General features: G+C 41.0%; 1 protein-coding gene across 1 annotated transcript in view; it reads right to left on the bottom strand.

Moving 5' to 3' along the window:
• Positions 1-14,705, bottom strand: part of LOC118407122 (potassium voltage-gated channel subfamily KQT member 1-like) — a 158,033-nt gene extending 143,328 nt beyond the window's left edge. The window contains exon 1 of the mRNA XM_035807542.1: positions 13,633-14,705. Coding sequence (XP_035663435.1) covers positions 13,633-13,964 — 332 coding nt within the window. The 5' untranslated portion in view covers positions 13,965-14,705. The remainder of the gene's footprint in view (positions 1-13,632) is intronic.
• Between the last annotated feature and the right edge of the window lie 1,254 nt (positions 14,706-15,959).

Genomic DNA, 15,959 nt, shown 5'->3' with positions numbered 1-15,959 from the left:
CCCTGTCCGTTCTGCTGTCGTGTTTGATTTGCTAACTACATTGCCCACGCAAATAAAATCGTTGTCTTCCAAGCGCAGTGTAATAAAGTACTATAAGAAGAATAAACGACAATGCTATTGTAGGTCACCCTGGCACCTGAGGTCTTCACCACACGACTCGGGATTGATCATGCTCGCACGGCGTTAAAACGGGCGGGGAAAAGTTACAGATCACCATTGTTTTCTGTAGAACTAAATATAATCTTTCTACCCTATGATTAAATAATTGTCTCTGGCTCTTTACAAATAAGACGACATTGAGTTGCGCTACGTTTCAATTGACTGTCATTGTACCAAGCGACGATTCTGTCCAAATGTGCAATAATACGGGAGATAATGTTGAAAATGTATTTAGCATCTTTATTGCCTTTCATGGCGTCCGGCATTATCTCGCCTTGTGGACAATACCTAACATGATTTGTGAAGTGCAATATTTTGAATGTTTCTCACTTACCAAAATTTCCACCATCGTTTGGAGTCAAAGCGCATGCTTTGGCCGGAAAGGAACTTGTGAGCAGTACCTGGTTGGATCACCTGTTGGACGACCTGCAGCAGCGAGACTTCAATCGACTCTCTGAAAACGTGTTGAGTTTGACCAGTGACATTATATCAAGAAAGTGGGACTAAAAACAAGTACAGTGCTGTGTCACGCTGGAGTACGGTATCCAAAACAGGACACGGGGAACGGTTAGCCGAACATCTAACGCCACCATTTTATATGCATATTGTTGTTAGAAGCGTTAGAACTACTTTATCATTTTGACCTGTACTTAGCTTTAAGAGCACAAACGTACAATAAAAATTCGAAAATATATTACTCGTTAGTCGAAGCGACGACTGGATCAAGAAACGCCGTGGATGGCTGCATCCAGCACGTTACACTTACAGAAGGAGAGACTATGCACTACCCGTGCGTCGCAAATTGATAGAGGTTGGGGATGGTGACGCACAATCTAGGGGTCAGTGTCATGTTCCCCTGAGAAATTTGGACGCTTCATCCTTCGTAATATGAAAGGTTAGACTTAGAGAACTGCCCTGGATCTGGCCAGGGACAGGCGGATCTCAGGACACGCAACAGTGCCTCCCGAACCGTTCTGAACGTTCGGACCGGTTATCACGATTATTGTCAGCAGGGTGTCAAGCTTGAAAGACTCCCCTGTCTGCCCCTGGGGATAACATGAGCATTGCGCGTGCGTCGCGGTCATTTCAAATTGAAAACTCATCAGTAAACCGCTTCCTGATGTCCTGTGTTATTTTTCCGCTTTTTAGTCTTATACTAAGGCTAAATGTACAGACTATCATGGATAAGTTGGAAGAGGTGTCGCGTGAGGGGTTTGTACGTTGTCGTTTCGGGTCAGGATGCATCAAACTGCCATGGAGAGATGGAAAAGGACTAGCAACACAAACAATTTGTGTGGAATTATGTTCTGGTGCTGTTCCAACCGACTGCCGAAACTTCCGTGGAATACGAACGGACTGGAATACAAACATCCCTTCTTGTTCAAGACTGAACTGGTAAGAAACTGTTTTACATCGTTTAGCTGTGTTACCAAGTGTGTTAGATGTGAAATTATCAACAGCACAGTCAAAATCCTGGCTAACTGAAGGCATGTATTTTTTCCGCACTTACTGGGACTCCTGTGGGCTGTATTATGCACAATGTTGTTTCAGCGCCAATTTTCGTGGAAACACAGTGGTATGATGACGTAATATTCACTTGTTGCAGCAAAGAGGAAGTCATGTTTCCACGTACCGTTGCAAATTATATCATAAATATAACCTTCTCGGCGAAGATAATGATGTGATTATGATCGTCTTACAATTTCCGCATACACCACTGATCGGAGGTAATTTTAAATCCATGACGAAGGTAACGAAGTTGTTTCCTCAATGTCCCGGGTTTGATAAAACCTCCCTGGTTGGGGGCAACGTTCTCACGGGTCGGACATGTCGGAGCCAGGCGGATCTCTGGACACGCCACAGTAAATCCCGAACCGTTGGAACCGTTCGGACGGGCTATCGGGATTATTGTCAGCAGGGAGTCAAGCTTTAGAAACTCGCCTGCCTGCCCCTGGGGATAAAACCTGTGAAATTCCAGCGAATTTGTTTTCTTCTCTGTACTTCAGTAAGTGTATCTTGGTTGTGTACATGCCCAATGCTGTGTAACGACTAAACGCACAGAACAAAGACTAAACTGTAGACTAAGCGTAATCTGAATTAGCACGTCAGGTGTCCATGTCCATGCTTCATATAGAGTAGAGAGAGTAGAGTACAACTACAACTGAAAAATATTAATATCAACGTTCCATAGAATTACTTCTCCTCACCATGGCATACTAGTAACTTCCTCCCAAGGACGTTATATCCATGTCCTCACGAGCGGAATTTCCTCGGCAATAATCCTCCCCGTTTAATATTGTTCCTCCTTACCAACTTTTCAAAAAGCGTTTACTTACTTGTGCCGCAAGTAAAGATTTCGCCTGCTATTCACACATGTGCCTTTGACGGGCATAAAAATCTATCAAGCGATGTGAAAGTTGAAACGTCTACGGCGTAGGTTAACAATAATCCTCTAGGGTGACGTCTTTTAATCTCTACTCATTCAATCAACATTGTATGATATCACTCGTGGTACTTCTGAAGCCTTCTGAATATCGTTGATTTTACAAAAGTTAATGAAATCACATGCACAATAACTATACACTAGAGACAGGCAGATTTTACATCCTATTTGCTTTGCTGAATAATTTAAGTAGATTCTAGACTTACGGCCGAAGCTCAAAGGTGCGGCCGGACGTTGGTGATTTTGCCACCCTTCCAGAAATTGGAGACCCGTTGTAGTGTGACATTTTGATTCCTGCCCTACGAATCGGTCTGGTAGGCGGCTGTCCCCGGAGACCAGTTTTGCTGGGATTAGGAAAGAAAGCTTTACGGGAACACCGACCAGTCTTGCCAAAAGTCGCTTACAAGTGCGCAAAGTAAATTAACTGACGAAAGATTCCAATAATAATTGTGCAGACGTTTTATAATACGGACAGCATGACACCCAGCTAGCGGATATATGGTTGCTAATTATTTTGTCGGTCGCCACGCGATGATGGACAGCGGCACGCCTCTATACCTAAAGTTTCGCGCTGTGTGGGTGTGGCCTAGCCACTGGCTCGCAAATTGATATCTGGATCGTATTTTCCCGTCTTTGAATAACTTGCTCGTGAAAAAAGGCAAGAAACACAAAGGAAATGGGTATAATGACGACATCATTCTTAGTGGTATTCCTGTCAATGGATGTGCAAACTGTGCCAAAAATTAACACATGGAACGTAAAATAAACAACAAACAACGAGTTACAGACATGTGCGCACTTGTCGGGCGGCTGTCCCAAAGGACCGGGAGGCTTCAATCAAGTGTGGGAGAGTTCAATTCACGTATGGGGGCCAGCACCTATATCAAAACTAGTCTTATTTTAGACACGTAGAATAATATTTTGTGGCACTAGATTAACATATATATTACAATTCAATATTTAGATACAACTTTCTTTCAACAAAATACAATAAAGTTCAACACACACCAACAAAATGTTTGGCTTCTTCATAGGATCGTCTTCTTGTTTACGTTTGAGATGGGGTCACTGAACCCTCGCCGCCGCTGGGTGCGTAACGTGCCTAGCGTTGGCATGAATATATTAGGGCATTCAATGATGTTTATAAATGAATCTTCTAGATTATGGACTTGAATGTATATCATATATTAGTGATAGTGTCTCCACCACATGTTTGGTAACCACGCTTCAGTCGGAAAGACATCAGAAATCCATTACTTACGCTTTGTACATGGTTTGTGCGGGCAATCAAATGTTTCCTGGGACTCCGCACGCACATAACGTCAAAGTGAGGGCACATGTGATTTACATTGATTGTCTTGCGGCTGGTGTCATTCTGTAACTTCAAGCCGTCATTAATACTTTGTCTATAGGAGCGCTGGCGGCAGAGGGATGGATTGCATTCAAATTCTTTCTATTTTGTGACGGCATTCCGGCGGTTCAGACCGTCCGAACTGTTTGGGCAGCGATTTCCACCTCACAACAGCACGATTTTACGCATTCCACGGGTGTTTGGGAGGTACAGTTGCCATGTAAATTGGTGGTTCGCAGACGTCCGCAGACGTCCGAACCGGCGCCCCGCGGTGCTCTGCACGCCCCCAGACGGTTCGGATCGCTTTGTTGCTATGGGAACCGCCCGTTCGGCCGTCCGGCCCGGGCGGAGCCGTACCGGCTCGAACCGTTCGAACGGCCCGCTCCAGGCCGCCGCCCGAAAGCGTTCGAACGATGCCGTCCGGGACCAGTCCGGGACGTAGTCCGGGCTAGTCCAAGCGGCCAATCTGGACCCTTTATGGCCGTCCGAACCGTTCTGCGAACTGTCGAGCGTCCGTCCCGTCCGACCGACCCGTCCGACCCCCGGACTATTGCATGGTTCGAACTGACGGTTCATGCCGGTCCGGACTAGTCCGGGACGGGCAAATTTTCACACAGGAAATCTTACCTGCACCACTCTGAATTTAGGAAGTACATGTATGGATCATACTAAAATTGTTCAGGAACCATTGCTATTTTTTTTTTCATTTACACTTAATAGGTGGTAACAGTCAATGCAGCTTATAACAATCCATATACACCTACATCAAAGGACATTTATGTATAACCAAGTACATGGACCAGTGCAGGTTAGGTGCAGGTAGACACCAGGAATACCTGCACAGCTCCAATTTTACCTGCACTTAACCTGCATATGCAGGTGGTATTTCGAGCCCTGTATATGTAATAATTAACAACTTACCTCTGAGTCTAAAATATTGAAATTCTATAATGAAAAAATTAAGTAATATATTAGAAATATATGAAGAACTGAAGAAAATCTTTGTTTGATTATAATCATCATATGGAAATACCCTTCGGCATTAAATCTGAATTTGGTATATCTTTTCAAGATAAGAAGCTAAAGGTTGCTCATAAAATAAGTATGATTATTAATGGACATATCTATATATATGCCGTTACATAATTTATTGATGGTATACCGAATTGGGAATTGTATCGAAGAGAACGATTGTACTTAACCTTTTGTGTTCTAAATCCTTTTGTTATGTTACTAATCTTTTGGTATTGCCTTTCTATCATTAACCTTTGTACGTGAAAGCATAGTATTACACAGTGACAGGGATTAAATCTTCACATTTTATCCTCAAGGGGTGATCAGTAATTTCTCGGCATTGTCCAGAAATAATCGTTAGGGCAGGTAACTCAGGTGATACGAAACAGAGAGTGTTGCATTCTAACTTTCTCCCACAATACCATTAGTATCACCTAGGGGTGACAAAACCGTTTTGTCTTATTGGACCGGTCTAGAAAAACCGGACCTGAAACAATTTGGTGGACTGGATATTGGACCTATTGGAAAGTGAATTATATTATCAGGCATTCACACGGTTTGGTGCTTACCGGTCGAGGTAAAGAACAAGATCGAAGTAGAGTAGAGTCTATAGTCATTTCTACCAAGTTTTACAGTCAATAGTACAGAGGCAGTTAGCCTTGTAGGATTTCAAAATGCTAGCTGGAGTCGGATACTCCACAAAACAGATTTCTTTTAAATTGTAGCGAAATGGATCATTATTCAATTATTGTCCATTTACAAGCATTAAGTCTTCACATACTGAATCAGGTCCAGGTTCAGGTCCAGACCTGGACCTGATCCTCTGGACCTGATCCTCTGGACCTGAACTGGACCTGGACCTGAATTTTCTGAACCGGTACCCACCCCTAGTATCATCTTCATATAATCAATTCCAATAGGTCTTTATATATAGGTTAGTGAACCTAATTATTCTCTTCTTAATTCTTACTTTATTTTATCACAGACCTCACACACACATTTCTGTTCTGTCCCATTACATTCCAGTTAATGACTTGTCCACACGAGAATCTATTTATATCCCCAAAGTAGACTCCGAACCATTTTCAGTCTCTAGATCTTACTCTGAAGATAGCTCTAAGCGACAGCGAACGCAGGAATCCGTACGGGCTATCAGCGCTTGGGCAGGAAGATGGATTGGCTTAACAGACCCTACCGACACGAACTACTATATCTTCCAGCGATGTCGACTTAGATCGTAAGATTGCAGCGCCCTGCGTCCAGCAAAGCAGACATTTTTACAGCCTTAAGGCCCAGGGTTGTAGCCAGCCAGAAATCATTTTCCATCCCCTTGATTTTGAATGGCTTTGGTGCAGCATTCCTAGGGGGGTCCGGGGGCATGCTCCCAAGATTTTGAAATCTAGACCCTCAGAAACGCTATTTCCTGCATTTTGAGGGTTAAATTTTGCTCACAGAGGACGTAATGGGCAAAATTATTTTCCGTCCCCAGCTGCAACATTCCGTTAAAAGGACAAAAGGATGGGTACTGGCTACAACCCTGTTAAGGCCACATAAAGTTAGTTTGTTGCTTCTCAGATTAAAAAAAAAAAAATTGGACCAGCAGGTCAAAAAAAAATTAGAATAAAACTTCCTTCTGGGGTGGAGAGATCGAGGGGCTAACTCAAGTTTTCAGATTTCCTTGGCACATTTCATGCAACAAATTAATATTGAGGGTCCCTGATTAGCAAAGCCCCAGTTTAAAAAAAAAAAGTATGTACCACCCAAGATAACCAGGCACTGAAATTTGAGGCCCATGATTTATTTGGGAGTCAGGAGAAACAGTAAAAAATTGTCACTTGGGGTTGGAGGTGTGGCCATTTCTTTTTAAATTGGGAAAAATAGGACAGCACGATCTGACAAGCGACAAATAAAATTGGTATGGCCTACTAATACGAATAGGATATTGCTAACCCCTTAACAGAAATACATTGTACATACATTGAAGGGTCGTCATTTATCATTTCTAGGACTGATGCCTTGGGAAATACACACCTGTTAGAAGTCTTGCCATATCAGGTTTTCAATAAAAAGATCTGCTTGAATACATTGTAAGGCACAATTGTGTTATACCCACGACTGCTTCACAATGGCATCTTTTCAAGCAATTGTCATCTTTTGCTGCAAGGACTTGTAAATCTTATTTCCATTAGGTGGTGGCTTTGTAGAAGGGCTGTTGCACACATGTAGCTACTGTACATAGTTTTTTATCCATCCATCCATCCGTCCGTCCGTCTGTCCATCCATCTATTCATACATTCATTCATTCATTCATTCATTCATTCATTCATTCATTCATTCATTCATTCATTCATTCATTCATTCATTCATTCACAAGAACATCCAACTAAACAATCCTCTATCCATCCATCCACATCCACAAGGGCCTAAATCTATTTTTTTGCCTGAAACTGGCCAAAAAAATCAAGAAATCAATTCTAAAGGCTAGGCATTGCAAAAACAAAAGAATACTAAGATTCTTCAGGGCTCGTGACTGCGACTAGATTTGGTCGCATCGCGACCGTAATTTTAATAATGCGCCTATTTTTGAAATGATGGTCGCACGGCGCGCCAATAAAAAATGAGCAAAACATAAAGTTTGCCGGTACGCCGGACCGGTTCTGAACGTTTCGGTTCAGGCAGGCTTTTAGCTAGCCATCCGTACGGGCGTACAATGTACGACCTTTGCTAAAAAAAGCACAAAATGTACGCCCTGTTTTTTGGATGTACGCCTTTGGTACGCCCTTATTTTCCCCCGAAAACTTCGCTCAAAGTTCAAAATTTGCCGATTCCGCCTTTCACCGAGCCGCCATTTTGATTCTAATTCAAATCTCGCGCAAGTCTCGCAGTAACTCACATCTCGCGAATCGCGAGAGTCGCACCCAATTGGCCATTTCGGCGTGACGTAGCTCGCCCGGCCGCCATTATTGGTGGAATATCTGATATCCCCGCTGTTTTCGCGGGAAAAATCACGCAGGAAAGCTTCGAAAGCGTGTAACTTTGACGAAAACTCATCGAATGCCTAAAGTCCTTGGTGATAAGTACATGTATAGGATTGTTTTGGAGTTTTTTTGTGCTTTTTTGTCGGTGGAATGCGGGAAAAACAACAGCTAATGTGACGATGACAAACTGGGGAGGGGGTCGGTTCGGTGTCGGCACTGAATTCGTAGAAAATGTTGAACGGAGGTCGCGATTTTTTCACGGTTCCTTGAGATATTACTTTTGTTGTAGTCTTTATTTTCAAAAGACTGATAAATGGATGTTGTTTGTTGGAAAAAGTTCGCTTAATTTGCCCTTCGAACACATCTTTTTTGCTATATTTTTTCAACTGAAATAATGAACTGTTTGTACACAGATTTTTCTATATAAGTTAACACTGATGTTACAGGCTACAAGTAAACCTCTAATTTTTTAGTGCATCTATTTTCAGCTATATTCTTAACAAAGTAGATACACAAAAGAAATACAAGATGTACCTGACAGTCCTGGCTACACTTTCTCCTCTGTTGGTTTGCAGATTTTCTTGTAGACTTCTTTAGTTTGTTGTTGTTGTATATGTAACAGCAGTCAAGTTTAACCTTTGGCAGTAAGGTAAATTTACTTTCCCTGATTGTATGTATTAACTCATGAAATATTATATTGTAAGAAATCAGTGTTATATTACTTGAAAATGATCTCATGTATTTTCTTGTTTCTTGTTTGGTTACTGCCTTACTGTGTAACACCCCTAATATTCAATGCCATGGATTAAGGTCCGGACTCATTAGGTCTGGACCTGAACCTAAAAGTAAACTCTGGATTCTTATCTGGACCTGAACCTAAACGTGGGTTTATACAATGTATGTAGTAATGGCTGCAGAACTAATCCGCGATTAGAAAAATCAAGCAACACGCCGGCTGATTTGAGCATTCATGAATAAAGGTTCAAACAAGCATTTTGTACAGGATCAATGCTTTTTCTGTTATAATCTATGCAAATACTTAATTCCAGGTTTAAAACATTGATTTATAGGAGTAATACTTTGTATGGCTTAAGACGTTAGCTTCTGCTCCTAACTTTTTGCTGGCGCTCCTAAGTTTTAAGAGTTAGGAGCGCCACGCTCCTAGGTAAAAAAGTTAGTCTGGAGCCCTGTTCTTATGGTATTTCTTCCCACACTACCTCAAAGCCAAATTCAAAAAGGAAAGTAAAGAGGAAAGAAATTATTGAAGAATGAACAACCACAATACAGAGAAATAAATACAGAAATGTTTGTGGTAATTTTATGTTCACGGTTTTCGCGATAGCCACTTCACCAAGAACTTAAAACCACCGCAAACATTTTTCCATTATAGTATGTCACTACAGTCTATGGCGCTACCGCGAAAATAAAACCACCACGAAAACTCCATTTTCCTGCTATAGCAAAATTAAACCCCCGAACCTTAAATGCATTTACAGTATATTTCACTCCTATACTTGTTGTAAGGAGTGAAATATAATAAATCAGAGTATTCCAAGCCATTCTAAAACCATTAGGACACTCCATACTATGGGACAAGGTTCCCTCGAGAGAACATCTAACACCATAACGCATCACTATCCTCTCATCCCTGTACCATCAAATGATGTCCATTAACACCTCCATACCACAGAGACAGATAGATACCTACAGGTGTCAGATCATGCTATTAACTCACATGATTCTACCTTACAGTCACATCAATCTCAACACTACGTTTTTACATATTCATCTAATCGGGGTCATAAGAGTTTAAAGGAGTTCTGCAATACAGATTAGGTTCTGTGTTGGAAATTGGCTATCATAAGGTTGGACAAGTTTTCTAAAAATTCACTTGTCCTATCAGGCGAGTACATACGATATCTACCAACTTTACACTTGCCCGAAATTTAAAAACCAACAAACATTTTTTAATATATTTTCACTCCTAGCAAAAGGAATTCTTTTATCATTGGCTCTTTTTCTGTCTTGGTGCTTGAAGCCATAACTGTGAAAAATAAAAAGCATATCAAAAGTTCATTCTTGCAATTTCAGTCTTGCAGTAAAAATCGGTAAAATCAGGCTATGAAAGGTGCATTTTGTATCTTCGCTTTCCTGACAAGTATGCAAAATTGAGATATCACTCGCTCGCTCACTCACTCACTCACTCACTCACTATCTGGTTTAACGTCCATTGTTGACTCCTTCTTCCACTGTCATCGAAAAAGGAGTCGAACCCAATAACCCAGGATCTAGAGTTAGCTTTTATTAGCTTTAGACTAGAGCATACACTTGTGATATTGTTTTTACACTGTTTGAATCTTTTATGTTACCTGCAATTAGCCCACGGGCAAGAATTTGCAATAAACGTCATTATTGTTCCCTGTCTTCCAGGGGTTGGACGTTTCGTCAAGGCGTAGTGGTCTGATTGCTGCCCTAGATCCGTACTGTGTATAAGCTAGAAATTATGAAATTAGGAAAAGAGTCTGCAACCCAAGCACCACTGGTGTCCTGTGTTGCTTCCTAGCTGTGTGAAACACCGTCCTAATTTCCGGATATCGGAAATAACTGCGTGTAGACGGAACCTAATTGGCAGCTGCCAATGAAGTTGTCTATTCATTTGTTAAATCACCAGGGCTGTAACCTTTCAATTATTATTTTCACCTTTTAATACTACGGTACAGTACTTTTGTTATAATTGGCTTGAGAAGGTAAAAAGTGGAAAATCCCTTGAGCTGTATAATTGCTGCCTGTCTCAATTAATCACTGCGGTGAGTGACGTTGTTGTGTATCCAGGTGCACACACTGCATGGGTGGATAATTAAGGAATTCCCAAACGTCAATCGACGTACAAGAAGACTTCTGAAGGTTGATGCATATGATTCAGAGGTGGAAAAAAGATCTTTAACTTTTGAAGCACTTTGAAAAATTCCCCTTTGAATTTTGATCCTAATTGGCAAATTGTACTGGCAGGGAAGCTTGAATCAAAGACGTCTTTGCTTGAATTGAGTGGACAGCTAGCATACAGTACCATTGTTACCCTCGCCGAGAAGGTTATGTTTTAAAGGGTGTGTCTGTGTGTTCGTCTGTAAACAGGAAGATGATATTACAACCGACAATTGTCAAGGACACAATGTGTGGCAACTTGTACATACAAAACAGGATATAGCTCACGAAGGCATGGATGGATTGTTTTGATATTTGGTCTTGATGAGGTCTTGAAATGAAGAGATGTTGGGTCACTCACTCACTCATTCAAAAAAAAAGGCGACTTGTTGAGGTACTGCAGCAGAACTTATGGCTTTGATATCCTGAGTTCTGAAAATGCTGTGGTCATGATTTTTAAGTGGTAGATAGCTCTTGGAACAGGTGTTTTTGAAACGACTTTGTTTCAGACTTCGAATGAGAATAACTTGAGTAGGAGTTGATGGATCATAATGGTTTTCAGCATTTTGATAGATCATAATTAAATGCTAATTATGAAAATCAGGATTTGATTCAAATGATTAATGAGGGAATTTCTTAAATCCAAGACATTTCATGATTGGACTCCTTAATATCGATACCAATATGAAAATGAAGACCTTAAGAAGCAAAACCAGAAAATGGCCACCTACAAATCTGTACTGGTTAAGCAGGCTAAAGAGTAAAATATGGGCAGCCCTTTCCTTCCACACTCGACAAATTGTAACATCTTTGACTATGTTTTTAATTTTATCAAAATGACCGGAAGATTTATTTAATTTGATTTGAAATTGATTGGTAATGCCAGCCTTGTATGTGCCTTAGCCCGTTTTTGTTGTTAGTATTTATGTTATTCTTATGTTGCAAAATGATGTTTATGTTCATGTCATTTTAAGTTATACGTTTCGTTATAATCTCAATTTTGTTACTTTTGTTTGTCATTGTATGTAATATAGAGCAGAAGACCCCCATAAGCTCATTGTGAGCTTCTTGTCCAATGCTCTAAAAACGAATGTGAATAAAAATAAAAATAAGGAGTAAAATATTTTGAGGCATTAAAGTTAAAGTGCACTGCAAACTCAATACAAATATCATAGACATATATAGTACACCATTAAAATGATTTCAGATTTTCACATTTCATTGTCCCCTATACTGAATACTCACAAAATCATGGTTATCAAATTTTCATTACACCACATTAGGATGATAACGTATTAATGTTTAATACATGTTAAGTGATTTAGTGCACTCTAAAGACTTAAAATCATGTTTTTCCAGAACGAACCAAATGTTGATACACATTAAGTGATTTAGTACACTCTAAAGACTTAAAATCATGTTTCCAGAACGAACCAAATGGATGGATATGTACGCCTAAGCCCTGTGGGTAGTGATGTAAATAACCTTTCTGTACAAAATGTACATGATGTATGTTGTTGGTGGTAGCTTTTGGCCTGAAAGCAACCAAGTGTCATCCCATCCAAATCCATGGGGACAAAAAGCACACTATATTCACTAGAGGGTCTCCATGGGGGGATCCTGACGACGCTTTACGCTGAATTTAGAAGAACGCCCTATGCATAACTCTAAAATCAAGGAAGGTATTATTACATCAAATTTGTTCTCCTCACTGCGAATTAACTGTACTTTAATAAGACGGCTTTCCCTACAAATCACAGAACTCAAATTACGCTGCATACGCCTCACGGAAAAGAGCAAGCAGACCCTCTAACTTGGGAACATATAAGAGGACATGGCAGATATTGGATAAAAGATATGAAAAAAAAACATCAAAAACATCACTTACACTATAGTGAACAAAAAATCAAGGTTTCTTTAACCTGTTGTTGAATATCTAGAGATTCTGTGAATACAGTAATGCTATAGCCCTAGTCATCATAGGTGTTAGTAATCCCCCCTTCCCTTCTTCAATGAATCCTAACTACCCCTCCTCCCCATCCCCCCATACCATATCAATGATTTAGGCTAGCTCTTATTATTCTAGAAATTGGGATGTCAAATTTCATTCTATATTCATTATCTGCATATGTACTACATGTATGTTTAATACTTGTTTTAGTAATTACATGTAGGATGATAAGTTTGTTTCTTCTTCTTTTTTTTGCCATACATTGTACCGTGTACGATCGTTGCGCAATAAAGTTCTTCTGCCTTAAACTGCCCACATACCAAAATTCAAACAAAACATGCATACAAATTTATTAAAAGGATCCTGGGCAAACAGTACCACTGTTAGACTAGAGGAAAACCTCCTCTACAGAGGTAACGTTAGATCAAGGACGTTATATAACGTCCTTGATTAGATACACCGGCTTATGGTCAGGAGAATGCTTATAAACAAGACACAAAATTGATATGAAATTCAAAACTTGAGCTACTAAACCTCAAAGAATTATCATAGAGTTTGATTGGGGGGGGGGGTCTACATTTTTCCCTTCATCTACATATTTTAAAAAAATGTCAAGCGCCAATATCACATGAAATTTAGCGGTGTCAGGGGAATGCTCCCTTGGGAATTTTCAATCCATTGTATTGTGAACAGACAAATTTGAAATGAATTAACGTTATATCCTATCATACTTCATAGCCAAGATATTCGGAAAACTCTTAGCAACAACAAGGTTTCCTGAATTGATAAGAAGAAAAGATTGAAAGGTACTTACACGGTGAAATGGTAGACGAAGCACTTCCAGCCTGTTGGTCTTTCCAGGAAATTGTAGACCTTTCCCTGGAAGCTAGTCCTGACCACGGGTTTGTTTGGGTACAAGTTGCTGTACTTCATACGGATGTGCGTGTGCACATGTCGGTCCCTGTCACCTCTGTCTCCATCCTCGCCGAAGGGAGCTTGAGAAGCGGCCGAGACGCTGGCCCGCGAGCTGGGATCGGGCTGGGGTCGTTCTCGGTCGGTGTTAGACCGCGCCCGCCCCGCCGCGAAGTCCCCGCTGGAGTTGGTACATTTGATGGGCCCCATCTCTACATTATCTCCCCGTTTCATCTTGACTGAGAGTACATACGTTTTTCCCCACCGGAGTTTAGATATACACAGCGACAGGGCCAAAGGGAAGGAGTGCCAGTAGCAAACGCTGGCCACACAGGCTGTTCGTGAGCGACATTGTTTGTGTACTGATTCCTGGAAGTTGTCAGTCACGCCTACGGTGCGGCGCGAACTTCTCACCCGACAATCTTGCAGACGACTCTTCCTCTGATTGTCAACGGACGTCTTCTGGTCAGGAAAATATTATTTGGGCCGTCAGGAACCTTTTTTCTGTCAGCAAACCTTCGAGCAGACGACAGCGTGGTGAAAATAACTGCTGGCTTTTTATGTCGTCTGAAATTCGTGCTGTATTTTCCCGCCAAAAATCTGTCCGTCCGTCCCGGTTCAGTGACAAGCGACCTCTCACCGGGAGATTCTCACCTCCTTGCTGTCATTTGATCCTCCTCCTCCTCGAAATGTTTCAAGAATAATGCAGACATCTTTTTAAAAGAAGAAAATAGCTGTGGCAGCAAGGTTTCTAATAGGTGACATGAAACATGGTTTACTGTCAAAAGGCAGGCCAAGTTTTAGTCAGAACAAGAACGTCCTTGGTCAGAAGAGGCGAGAGTAGAAAGCTATCAATGAATCGACCTAACCAATCAGCGAGGACGAAGTAAATTGCTTAGCCAATCAACGCCTGGAACTCCCCCAGTCTCAACCAATCAGTGTTATCTTGGAGGTGTAAATAATGGGGAAAGTTCATTATTATTAGTTACAAAAGAGAGCAGGTTCTCTAACCTCCTTGTTCTGACCTTACAGAGGTGGTGTTTTGTGCAACCCTTTGCCATTTTATCTAATTTTTCCATTCTAAAAGCAAAGGAAGTTCCATGCAGTAATTTGCAAACCTCTACTTGGAGAAAATAGACATCAATAATGTTACGTTATGCCAAACATACGGCTAGACGTACAGACACGCCACTCAACGGAGCTGACAAAAACTGCAGAAGACAGAAAAACCGAAACATACAACAACGTTTTGTAGGATTCGTGTATTGAAGGTTCGTATGTTTTCGCATAGTGTTCGTGCGTTTAAATTCGTAGTGTGATTCGTGGAATGTCGGACATTTCGGCACATGGACACTTCGCCCCCCTGCCAATCAGGACATTTCGGCCCCAAGCCGAGGAGACTTCGGCCCCAAGCCGAGGACACGTCGGCCCCGGGTCCAGTCCACGATAGTTATCTAACACGTAGCCCGCATTGACTAAATACGGTATAATTTTAGGACGTATAATTTTACTTAAAGCTTGTACCTTGCTTATACAGTATTACATAGTGTTCTCCTGTCTACTGTTTGCTATGTTTCTTATTTGTTTGAAGACTTAATTCTCATTATGTTTTATCGTTGCGTTTAACATAGCTTTTCCATTAATTTGTACATTGAATAGCATTCCCACGCACATAAGAACTAGCGGGGCCGAAGTGTCCTCCGAGCCTGGGCCGAAGTGTCCTCTGAGCCTGGGCAGAAATGTCCTCGGCCTGGGGCCGAAATGTCCGGGCCGAAGTGTCCATGTGCCGAACTGTCCTGATACCTGATTCGTGCCATTTGCAAACTGAATGAATGAATGAATGAATGAATGAATGAATGAATGAATGAATGAATGAATGAATGAATGAATGGTTTATTAACAGCTTCTCTCGTAAGGTCTATACACTACTTACACAGGCACATATACACAGGCATTTATGAATATCTATAGATATGAATAAGTCAACATATAGAGTCTAGTTTGTCATTTGCACTAGTGCTTCTAAGGTATTAACATTCTTTGTTACATAGTTGTTAATGATGTGAATTTCATACTTGCGACATGGTGATGTACATAATCTATGAAGAAATGATAGAATACTTTTTTTGCTAAGACAACACTGCCATACAACAAGTAATGCTCATAGGCATTAACGTTACTTAAAAGACATGAATGATTGAGATGTCATGGTAAAAGCAGCAAACAGAC

This window comes from Branchiostoma floridae, chromosome 19 (assembly GCF_000003815.2).
Source record: "Branchiostoma floridae strain S238N-H82 chromosome 19, Bfl_VNyyK, whole genome shotgun sequence".
NCBI classification, from domain to species: domain Eukaryota; kingdom Metazoa; phylum Chordata; class Leptocardii; order Amphioxiformes; family Branchiostomatidae; genus Branchiostoma; species Branchiostoma floridae.
This window is presented reverse-complemented; position numbering and strand designations above follow the sequence as displayed.